Source organism: Lissotriton helveticus, chromosome 10 (genome assembly GCF_964261635.1).
Source record: "Lissotriton helveticus chromosome 10, aLisHel1.1, whole genome shotgun sequence".
In the NCBI taxonomy this organism is placed as follows: domain Eukaryota; kingdom Metazoa; phylum Chordata; class Amphibia; order Caudata; family Salamandridae; genus Lissotriton; species Lissotriton helveticus.
In genome coordinates, this window is record NC_136071.1 from 387,204,986 (window position 1) to 387,217,242 (window position 12,257).

Here is a 12,257-nt window from a genome sequence, read left to right on the forward strand (position 1 = left end):
TGAACATACTTTCTTGATAAAAGGAAGTTGGAGATTGAAAGGAGGAACTGATCCTGTTTTCACAGGAATTTATTATGTGACCCTTGACCCTACCAGGTAGGTCGCTCCCCCTCCGCACAGCACTGCCTGTGTCTCCCTGCCCCAGCTGCCACTGCTGAGGAAGTTCGAGGCCCTCCACCACCCGCAGGCTACTACCTGCGCCTCATCCCTGGTGGCCAGTGGTAGGCCGTAGGTAGGTTTGGTCATCCTCCGCTTTACTGCTTTTATTGTATTGCCTGTATTTTCATTGTTGTGTCTGTGACTGCTGTTGTCTGTCTTCCCCCGCTGCCTGTACGTGGTCCGTGACCCTTTTACTTCTCTCTGTTCCCATCGCTGTCCCTGTGCGCTCTCTGCCCGGTCTTTCCCTCTGTACCCCTCGCTGCCCTGTGTCTCTGCCTGGTTTTCCCTTCTGCTCCCCTCACTGCCCCCATGCCTCTCTGCCCGTTCTGCCTTCTGTTCTTAGCTGCCCCTGTATTTCTGTATTTTGCCTCTGTGCCACTCGTTTTTCCAGTATTTCTGTGCCATTTTTGCCTTCTGTGCCACTCATTTGTCTCTCGTTTTTGTGCCACTTTTGCCTTCTGTTCCACTTGTTTTTTGTGCCCGTCTGCCTTCTGTGCCACTCGTTTTTCCCTCGTTTTTGTGCCTCTTTTGCCCTCTGTTCCACTCGTTTTTTGTGCCCCTTTTACCTTCTGTTCCACTGGTTTTTTGTTACCTTCTGCACCACTCGTTTTCCCTTGTTGTTGTGCCCCTTTTGCCTTCTGTTCCACTCGTTTTTTGGGCCCTTCTGTCCTCTGTGCCACTCGTTTTTCCTTGTTTTTGGGCCCCTTTTGCCTTCTGTTCCACTTGTTTTTGTGCACTTCTGCCCTCTGTTCCACTCGTTTTTTGTGCCCTTTTGCCTTCTGTGCCACTCGTTTTTTCCTCGATTTTGTGCCCCTTTTTCCTTCTGTTACCTTTGTTGTCCCTCACCGTCCTCGCCGCTGCGTCCCCTGCGGCCTCGCCCCCGACTGACTACTGCCCATTTGCTGCCCCCGCCTCCCAGCTGCTCCTACCTCCCACCTCTCCATATATGCCGGACGCTGCGCGGCCGCACGCAGCGGGCGTGCCACTTGCGCACCGAAGGCGTATCTAAGGCAAGCCCGTATGCGCCCGTCTGAGCCTGGACCACGCCCAGTGCCAGAACCCCTGGCCCCCGCACCCATCACGACGACCGCCGCCACTACGACGCCAGCACACTAGGGAATCGCTGGGGCTACACTATCTGAACCTTAGTTTAGAAGTAGGAGGCCCACAGGCGGCGCGTGCAGTGTCTTTACACACACGCGTGAGTCAATGCAAAGTCAATGGGAACTTAGAAGTTAGATTTAGAAGGATTTAGGACACTTCCGGTTAAGCTAGGAGGAAACAACTAAAAACCTAGACACTTGGATAGTCAATGCCCTTGGGAGCACCGAAGTACTCGCGTTACCTCACCCACGGACGGCGGGGGCATAGGTGTGAAGATGTGTCGGGTTTCGCTGTTGAATCCTATGGAGCCTTTGAAGAAAGATGCTGCAGGCGACCAGGAGGAAGATGTCCAGGGGGATCCAAGGGTGGATCGAAGATGAAGAGGACCTGAAAGCAGAGGGGACAGAGTCTGGGTCACTAGCCAGTGACCGGGTGTAACCAGGAAGGAACCAGAAGACGTCGAGGAGCAATCAGGTGCTGTCTTGAAGCTTGTCTTTGCAGCCACGCGGGCCAGGAGGCGTAGAGGACGACCAGGTGCTGGAGAGGAGCTGTCCCACGAAGGATCTCGCAGATGGAGGGGGTCGACTTCCGGACTGGAGTCAACAAGCCTTGGCAAAGGCAACCCACGCAGGATACAACAAAGGTTTTCTGTGGGGCTTCACCTTTGCAGGGACGCAAGGGCCAGTCTGGAGCAACCAGACCAGCGATGTAGATAAAAAGGATTGCTGTCACCGAGGCTACTAGCCAACGGGCCAGCAACCGGACAACGCGTCGAGCAGAACACGAGCAGAAGAGCCCCACGCAGAACTCGTGGAGTGTGGAGGGCTGATCTTCGGTGCAGGTGGAGCTCGGGTTCGGGGTTTCTCAATCCCCAGTGCACAGCTTCAAGGATGCCTCAGGAGCTGCACAGTTAGCAAGTTGCAGGCTTTCCAAGATGTCCGGTCCCACGTGTCTCGTCGCCTCCACGGATCTCAGCTATGCTGCAGTCGTGAAGAGAGGGTCAGAGAGGTCTGCAAGTCTGGGTCTTGTCAGGCTCTGTGCTCGGGTTCCGGCGGGAACGTCAACAAAGGAAGCCGTTGATTTGCTGGATGATGCCTGGTTGCCCAGGGTGGTCACTCCTTGGCCACAAGGGAGATTCTTCAGTCTTCAGCTTCAGCAGAATGTCAAAGATCCAGGGTTTCGTGTCAAGTTTCGATTCAGGATTAATCTAAAGTCTCAGGACTCAGCTCCTACCTTTATACAACTAAAAGGGGCTGGATTACTTCCTAGGTCCCACCTATGTAAATGTAAATGTAAATTGATACTTGTATAGCGCACTACTCACCCGCAAGGGTCTCAAGGCGCTTGTATGAATACCGCTGTGGAACCCATCCTGGCTTTCCCTGTGAGGTGCCCACTCCTGAGCACCCCCAAGGTGGAGGCCAGCCATCCTTAGCGTTGTGGGGGCCGTTGTGGTGATTAGGCAAGCTATTGCCCAGAGTTGCAGAGTGGGACTCCATGATTGGAATAGGCACCGAGGCGAGAATTATCAGGTCCGGAGAATTTTGAGCCCAAGACCCGCCGAGGCGGGGAATTGAACCCTGGTCCCGGGCTAGACCTCTGCATCAGGGTCTGCCGCTCTAACCATTGAGCCACACTTCTCCACCTATGGGTGGGACCAGGAAGGGGGTGGTTACACCCCCTCTCCTTTGTCCAGTTTCGCGCCAGAGCTGGGTCTGGAGTGCCCCAGCAACCGGTTTGAACTGGGGTGTGCATGGAGCACCTTGTGTGCTCCAGGCAGTGTCTCATTCTTTTCAGCCCTCCCTGTCCCAATACACAAAGACCTGTCTGGGGTGGTGCTCGCACCTCCCCAGGTAGGAAACCTATTGTCCAAACCTCCGTGACTGGAAGGACTCCCAGCAGCAGGAGGTCAGACTTGTGTCGGCGGCAGCAGCGTCCATTTTGTGACGCTGGGGCTCTGGTTAACTTTAACCGGGATAGTCAGCAACAACATGTCTTCTTCCTCTAGAAGGGTGGAATGCTACCCCCGTCGCCAGAATTGGCGAGGGGGTAGTATTCCAAAGCGTACGACACCTTACACGACATGTTTGGATAAAGCCAAACCAAAGTTAGCATTTAACCGCGAGGATTATAATGCACTTAAGAGTATATGGTATGGCGATATCATATAACAGCTATAAGGACATGGTTCCGAAAGCTGCAGACAGACTCAGCTCATGCTAGAGCACCATCTCACACATAACCAAGCACTCTGCCTTCAGGGTTGTTAAGGCCTGCCATAGGAGTGACTTATAGGTTACTGTGTGTCTATACATAAGGGTAGATATAGGAATACTATACCTAAGCACGGGGTGATTACACGACCTTGCCCCAGCTGAGTGATCAGCCAGTTGTGTCAGTTTGGATGGCCAGCCAGGGGCGGCATAATACATGCTGCAGCCCCTGGTAGGCCTTGGTTGCACCTATGCCCTGGGCACCTATGGTACACTTGTACAGGGGCTGATAAGGTGAACCAATTCCCAATTGTGGATGTACCTAGAGTACATGGTATAAATTTAGAGAGAGTGCATCTGGGCTATGGGTCTGATCAGCAGGCCCACAGCCACATCTAAGTCAAAAACCAGAGAAGCAAAAGCAAAAAGTGGGGGTGACCATGGGAAGCAGACCCTACTCTCCTACACATGTGTAAACTAATGTGTGTACTGATGCATGAAAACTATGCCGTATTTTGTTTGACTTTAAGAAAAAATAATGACTAATGCTGCTTTTGTGAACATTAATAATACATTGCTAGGAATAACATGGGTTGTGCATGGGTTAGTGCAATGCTGGGATGGTGCGCTTTGAAATTATATTTCATGAAAATAATAAATGTTTGTGTTTGATTCTTGTCGAAAATACGAATATGGACCTATTTTCCTGCATGCCAGTTTGTGATTAACTTTACTGAAAGGAAAAATAAAAGGAATTAAAATTGAGCTCTGAATGAGGAGAGAGAACGCAAAGGCACAGAATGGCCTCCATGATGTACTGAGTGTCTGCCAAGGTTGCGGAAAGAGAAAGCTGATAAATAAAAGGAACCGTACAACTTCCTTCACAAGATGGCAGAAACAAACAATGGAAGCGTAAAGACTTGCAACATGTAGAAATATGGGATATGATTGCATTCAGAGTTGTTTCCTGAGAAGGATCTGTGGTAAAGTTGAAAGTCTAAAACAATAAAATAGTGAATAAAATGATCACGCTGAGCGTGGTGTGACAGAAACACCCCAGTCCTTAACCAATGAGAGCTGGAGATTTTACGAATTCTGAAACAAATGTGGGTTAGACATTTAGGTTTTAGGGTATAACTGTGATGCCCTGGTGGGTGTGGTTTATGGGTCGGGTGGTGTTAGCTAGCGGGAGATCGTTGCTGTCGTCGGTTTGCTGTTTCCAGATAGAGGCCTACCTGTTTCCTGATCCTGATTCCTGACTTAATCTTTGACACTCGATTCTTCTCCAGGGGTCCCACTACTCTTCTTTGGCCAAGAGGGTTGATTTCCTTGATTTTCTTACTTGGGTTAGTATAGATGACACTTCAAATTTGCATAATAATTTGCAAATGTATTTTTGTGTCTGAAACTTTTCTCTTATCGCCTATCCACTCCTTCAATGCACTATTTGCTATGAGTTTTGTTTTTGTACATTGAAAATATATTACCACTGTGATAATCCATGGTTTCCATTGTTTTACAAATCCTTGATGAGCATAATTTACATCACATTATTTACGATAAAATTATGAAATGTACACACTGAGTCTGTAATTATTTTGTATAGTTTAGATGAGTATATAATTATTGTCATCAATCGATCGACTAATAGGTCTATCAACACAGTTATTCACATGTTATATTAGAGGAAATGTAGGTTCTGTGATGAACTTTGGTAAGTTGGGTATAACTTTCATCACACTGACACCCAGCGTGAAGGGATCAGTTGGGTAGTGTAAATGGGCCTATGTTTATGGAAAATTATCGATCCCTAATCGCTGGATCGCCAAGTAGAACGTAGTGGTAGAAGTCAATGGCTAGGGTTGCGATGCATCACAGAAGAGCAGCAAACTATTCAAATATGCTCAAAATAAATTACAATAAAAAAATTAACAAGGATGTGCTTCTTTGTTTAGTTCCCCCAACATTACAGTCACTATATTGTTTGTTTAGCCCAACTAGACCCTTCTCAGCCTTTTTAATGTGGTCCCGAAGCTCTGGCTGGGCATGTCACAGACTACTTCATACACACCCCTCCTTTGTACTATGAACAGTTTGGCATCACGCACCTCATCGTCGTCATCCAGGCGCACTCGCTTTAAGGCCACTATCTCGTGTGTTTCCCGGTTCTTCGCCTTAAATACGGTCCCGTAGGTACCTAAAATATAAAAGGGTCATTTTGATAGTCCTCTACAAATCTAGACCCCTGAAGATAGATCAGAGGGACGGAGAGAAAAAGAGAAAGCAGAGTGAGGAAAAGTGTGTCTGTACGCATGTAAAATGGGCGTGGAGGGGGATTTGTGGTTCTGAGAGTAGGAAAGATACGGTTTTAGTCTGTGGGACTTCGACCGGAGTACGTCCATTTTAACGTGGTCTTTAATAGAGGCAAAGAGAAGACTGCTTGAAGGTTACCAAGGAACATGTTCCTACAGTAGGACTCAAGAGAGTGAGGCGTTGAACTCTTGAAGTGGAGCATGACGTTTTGGTATGTTACACGGGCTGCTGTTGACATGTTGGACCCCACGCCCACCCCCTCCTCCTGGAAAGCATGCATGAAATAAAGAACTAAATAATGGTGGATTGGTGCATCCACAAAGAAAGTCTGTGAATCTACAAATATATTGTTAGAAAGAAAAAAAAAAACTTTATTTAATTGCACTATAATATATACTTTGCACTTTTAAAATATATATGGTCCAGCAACCAAAAACATACAGCCAACGTGTTTGGTTCAGCATAAATTGAACTTCATCAGTTCAATTGTTACTCCTAAAGTTGGTATTAGTAATGTATATTAGACCATATGTGACTTTTCATCCTTCAATTATTTGCCAAGTCGTGCAGGCTCCATAAAATCCAATAAAAAGAAGGGGGTACTGGTATTCCCCAAACAATACCCAGATCCGTAACGTGGTGAAGGACTCATAACTGAAGGATGGAAAACCACATATGGTCTAATATACATTACTAATGCCAACTTAAAGAGTAGCAAATATTACAGAAAAAGATTAATAAAGCCCTGATGAAGTTCAATGTATACTGAAAGAAACGCGTTGGCTGTATGTTTTTGGTTGCTGGACCATATAGATTTTAAAATTGCAGTTAAATAAAATATTTTTTTTCTAACAACATATTTGAAGATTCGCTGACTTTCTTTGTGGGTACACCACTCTACCTTTATTTGGAACTTTTCTCTGCTCTGAAGTGATATCACACAGCGGCTGATTTTGGAGTTGAAGTGCACCAAATTACTACCACCTGGAACCGATTGTTAGGTCTGATATAGAGGTCCGCCGTTGGTGTGTTTATTCCATTTTTATGAAAGCGAGAACTACATGGGGCGGCACCCAAGAAAGTGTTTATCCCCTACCACACCCACCCTGGGGCTGGCACCTTGACCCCCGAAACTTGCACCCACTCTTACTTAAGCATCCCTATTGTTTGCACTCTCCATGTAGAGGCAATTAACGCGTTAAGCACCACCTCTGCTGACTGCACCCGGTATTTAAGTTGTATTTAGTGCTAAATGTGTTATTTTATTATCTTATTATTTGTTTTGAATACCACTGCTTAGACGATAGTTACCCCACCGAATGTGACCACCCTTGCTTGCACTGTTGGTGGGCGATTACTGCTCAGGTTGGCGGTTGAAATACCATTCACCTCTGAAGTCTGTAACCTCTGGAGCATCTCGATGATGGCTGTAACGGGAGTGAGGGTTGGGTTATCACTAACATGCTTTTTGATGCTCTCTAGAAAAAACATAGTTTTCAAAAAGTATCAACCCTAATGTTAATTATGCATACTCAGCAAGAGATTATCATAGTCAATGTTGTTCATAGAGAGTGCATTTTATGGTCGTGGGTGTTTGGAGAGGGAACAAGGGGAGATCCTATATATACACGAAATCTGTTATCTGGCTGCTGAGGCTTTAATTGCTTTTAAGATTGTTAGGCGCAGCCTAGACGTAAAGGTCACAGGAGGGTGCTGTGTCAGGTGAGAAGAGGACGGAAGAGATAGCGGTTTGATGTACTGGTTGAGGGCGGGGGATAGTACCTCGACTTTTAGGAATGAAGCAAAAGGGAACATAAAAGTGTATTTCAGTGACGGGAAGATGTAAGACTGGACGAAAAGAGGGAAAAGAAACATTCATATAGAGAAAACAGATTATGTAGGGGGTAGAATACAGCTAGAACTATAATATCAACAGACTACAGCGAAAATGTGAACCGGAACATCAACAGACAGACCAGCTGGCGCCCGTGTAAGGTGCACTAAGTAAAGAGTGCCATATATATGAACAGGTTAAACGCCCAACTCCCCCCAAGATATCATCATGAATGCTCTTTCTCCCAGGATACTTTATTGTTACACCTCTGAAGACAAATATTAATTCAACTACACAATCGCAACAAATTGCACAACCCCTCGTAGACAATGTGTTCTCACCCTCCCCGATTTTCTCCAGCTTCTCATATTTCTGCATCTCTGCTGTTCCAGCCGGGTGTTTCTCACTGCGCATGCGCCACTTTCACACTCCTGAAGCCGGCTCTTTGTGATGACACCATTCGGGCGCGACAGACCATAGAGTATTGTGGGCTAGGTGGACGGAAATAGCGTTATCTCAAACCAGAGCAGAACACGATACTGGATTACGGGGTCCGGGGAGTGTTTATTGACGTAAGCGCGGGCCTGCATGGTGCCCATTCATTGAGATCGGGGTAAAGAGACTGTTGCTGTGTCAATAGAAGATACCCAAGTCAAGGGTAGAAGGAGTTGATACACTTGGCAAGTGAACGTGACAGTTTTCCCTGCGCGTCGTGACTGGAAGGCAAACTGCGGGGAGTTTGACTCGGTTGTACTTGGACTGATGGGATAAAGCTAGTTGATCATGAGACGTCTCGGGGTTTATATTTTTACGCAGTGGGCGTTTGAGACATAGCGGTAATTGGAAGAGAACGGGGGTGTCTATGGTTGGCTTCTCAGCAGTAACTGCAGTTTTGAAACCTTAGAAGAATTGGCGAGCAGGAAGTGGGTAAACCGGAAAGTTTGTGTGGTATTGTGACTGTAATAATGATCTTTTTGTAACATGGTTATAGGGGGATATTGTGAATACGTTAAGTACTTTATTGTAACCGTTTACGTTCGATTTGGGTAGGCTGTTGCTTACGTTTCTCTGTATAGCGGCTTACTTCTTTCATTGGTTTATCCTTTGTTCCATGTCCTGGAACCGGGGCTTGTGATGCAGGAGCTTTGAGTGACCGTTACTCATTTGCTTTGAGGCTTCTCTGATCGCAGGTCGTGGACACTTCTTTATGAATAAATCTTCATTCAACTAATACAATACAATCTTGTTCTGTGTGTGATTCCATTTCACTGTTTGGCAACAGAGAGGTATTAAAGTCCACCACAATAATAAAACGTTCCAAGTCCTCGTCATTACTTTGGAGGTGAACTTCGGCTTAGTGGTGGAGTAACTCTACCCACCCAGGAATGGTATAAACATTTCGTTTGCTCACATGCTTTTTATGTCTCGCCTAGGCAACGCATGTCCGCTGTCTCTTCAAAACATGCTGTATCTACAGTATGGGCTTCGAGCACTGCCCATCTTTTTAATTGTTTCTTCTTACTGTCCTTTGTAAATTTCGGCTTTTGATTGGTGAAATGCCTTACTAGTCCCGACTTTTGTAACCTCCCATCGCGCAATAAGAACAATCCACACCAGATATTTATAGCAAAAAAGGTCACTTTTTAGGTCGAGGTAATATCCGGTCTGCCGAAAGCAGAACCGGAAGTACAGAGATTTAATGTTGCTTAGTATGGACTATTTGTCCCACCTCTGTTTTTGCCTCTCTCCCATTGGCTGGCTTCCTAAACGGAGGCCAGCCATTGGAGGAGAGAGCCGTCCCTCCAAAGAAGCTCCGTCTCTTTCGGATTTGGGGGCGTAAGTTTTGCGGTTCTTTAGACAGTGACGTCGTCTGTCACTCAGAACCACAAAACCACGCCCCCGAATCCGAAAATGGCCATGTGTTTCTCCGAGGCATTTTCTCCTTGCCTCGGAAAAACGTGGTGGTGTTTTCGGAGCTGCTCTGCTCATCCCCCTTCCCTCCGCCCTCAGCTTTCCTTCGTCCAGCTCTGCCCCCCCCCTTCCCTCCGCCCAGTGTGTGGCTGTCCTTCACTAGTCCAGTGTGCGGCCATGATGAATCAATGTAGCACTAGTCAGAGAGTGGGTGCTGGACTGCAGCACTGCCCGCCCTGGGCCGGCTGGGACAGTGCCGGTGAGAGTCGAAGCTGCTGGCCCCGCCTGGTACTGTCATGGCGATCGCTGACACACTGTGTCACTCACTGTACTAATCTTCTTGGCTTTCTAATTCAATTTACTTTACTTTTAAGAGCGCCTCAGCCTATAGTTACAGCTTGAGCCCTGCATTCATTGCAGTCTGGAAAAGTTGAGCTCAGCCCCTTTAAACAGAGGATCCCTTCCCGTGACCCACCCTGCGGCAGCGGAGTCTCGCCGTGCATCTTAAAAATAATCCCGTTGTTGCTGCAAGTGGCGTAGGCTGAGGTTTGCCCTGTTGTTTTAAGTGCATCTGTTTATCAGTGTTTGCCGGGGTAGGTTTGGGTCTGCAGTGAGAGTGACACTTCTGTTAGCTTTGGCGATTACACATCTGTCGACACTGGAGTGTGGCCTGACTTTAGCTAAGCACTTTAGATCACGCTTCTGCTTGTTCACAAAGCAGGTAGAGCGGACTTCTTGGCACAGTAAACAAATGTGTAAGGACTCGGGGAAAAGGGAGAATAATACAAATCTGCACTCGTATCTGCTAATTTTTGGGGATAAAAAAGTGACGAGCAGCAGCACTGGTACATGCGTGAACGTGTCAGCACCTTTTTCTTTTTTTTACTTCCTTTTATTGCAGTGTCCTCCGATAACAGTACTTCAAGAATTCAATGTCAACGTATCTTCTGTCATGCCTTGATTTTTACATTCAGCATTTCAACAGGTAATAAATGGATAATCAACATTGTGAGGCAACATTCTCTGCTTATTCTCTTTATTCCCCCCATAACCCTCTGCAACCCTGCCAGTTACCCCAGATCTTTTCCCATTTCTTTAGACACCCTCTACTCCAATATATTGTGTGTTCCGCTTGCCAGCACCAGTGAAGATCTTTTTTTCCAGTCCTCCACTTTCGGGGGCGTGGTGCTCCCCCGTTCCTTGCAATGCAATATTGCGCTTTGACACCACCGCAGCTAAAGCCAGCCACAGTTTTTATGTCGAGGTAATATCCGGTCTGCCGAAGTCAGAACCGGAAGTACCGAGATTTAATGTTGCTTAGTATGGACTATTTGTCCCACCTCTGTTTTTGCCTCTCTCCCATTGGCTGGCTTCCTAAATGGAGGCCAGCCATTGGAGGAGAGCCGTCCCTCCAAAGAAGCTCCGTCTTTTTCGGATTTGGGGGCGTAAGTTTTGCTGTTCTTTAGACAGTGACGTCGTCTGTCACTCAAAACCACGCCCCGAATCCGAAAATGGCCGTGTGTTTCTCCGAGGCATTTTCTCCTTGCCTCGGAGAAACGTGGTGGTGTTTTCGGAGCTGCTCTGCTCATCCCCCCCTTCCCTCCGCCCTCAGCTTTCCTTCGTCCAGCTCTGTCCCCCCCTTCCCTCCGCCCGCAGCTCCTTCGTCCAGCTCTGCCCCCCCCCTTCCCTCCGTCCGCACGTGTGCTGCTTTCTGTCCCCAGGCTGCATTGGATCCACGCCGTCTACACCCAGGCCAACTCCCTGGTCTTCGGGGGCAACATTCTGCACAGCTTCAACATCCCCATGCAGCTGCACATCTACAAGGTATTTTACTGCATGTTACATCTCTTATCGGCTAAGAGGCAGCTCCATCGCAACCTCGGCCGCTTGAATAATCTGAAACCAGTGTATTGTACAGAAATGCTTTAGAGGTTGAAAGTTGAGGTAGATTGTCGATCCTTCTTGCGCTGGTTAGAGCTGGGTGTTTGCAGCTCCTCCCACCCCCTCTCCTCCTGAACATCGATACGGCTGGCCTGCGGCGGCCACTGTTCGCAGGAACATCTCACCCGGCTGCTTCTCTCTGTCCAGAAGGCTGGATTTTTGTGCACGTACTTTCTGCCAGAGTTTTTTTTCCCTCGACTGTGTTGTTTTTAGCATCCCTGCAAGATTGTGCGCAACAGAAAACTGCCCGGAAACCCCCACATGTCCCTGGGAATTCATGTCACCAGAGCACACTTCTAACTAGGTTGGGTTTTACTGGACGACTCGGCGTCTTGTAGGTGGGGGGGGAGAGCGAGGAGGTGTGAAATGCGGGCTCTAACCACGGATTAAAACGACGCAGTCGTGTGTTAACATGCACCTTGTCCAGTTTACATATTTGAATAGATTTGTTGAGCAGCAATGCCGAGTGGGGCGTTTTAGTTGCTTGTGCGAGAAGTGAAGCGATGTTCAACTCGAGTTTCTTGGGTACATTCTGGGCCGCTCTTGCTTTTACCGAGGGTGTCACACAGCATCCCGGAGCTTGGAATCTTATCTGTTTTTTTGTTGAAGGGCAAACAAATCGCAAGTTTCGTGACCCATGTCCCGTAAACCCAGGACTGACTGCTGACCCGGCGGCTCCTTCTGCACGTTACCTATATGAAATGGGCCAGAGAGAAGGCCCGTGGCGCTGTCGTGCAATCAACATGCATGTATAGCTGTAGCCCATGCTCTGTGATATCTGC

The 12,257-nt window shown here is 47.6% G+C and overlaps 1 protein-coding gene across 1 annotated transcript in view; it reads right to left on the reverse strand.

Moving 5' to 3' along the window:
• The window catches only part of CDK5 (cyclin dependent kinase 5), a 428,946-nt gene extending 420,853 nt beyond the window's left edge, over positions 1-8,093 (reverse strand). Inside the window, exons 1-2 of the mRNA XM_078662795.1 lie at positions 7,965-8,093; positions 5,585-5,673 (exon numbers count right to left, since the gene is read on the reverse strand). Of these exons, the coding sequence (XP_078518921.1) occupies positions 5,585-5,673; positions 7,965-8,037 (162 nt within the window). The 5' untranslated portion in view covers positions 8,038-8,093. The remainder of the gene's footprint in view (positions 1-5,584; positions 5,674-7,964) is intronic.
• Between the last annotated feature and the right edge of the window lie 4,164 nt (positions 8,094-12,257).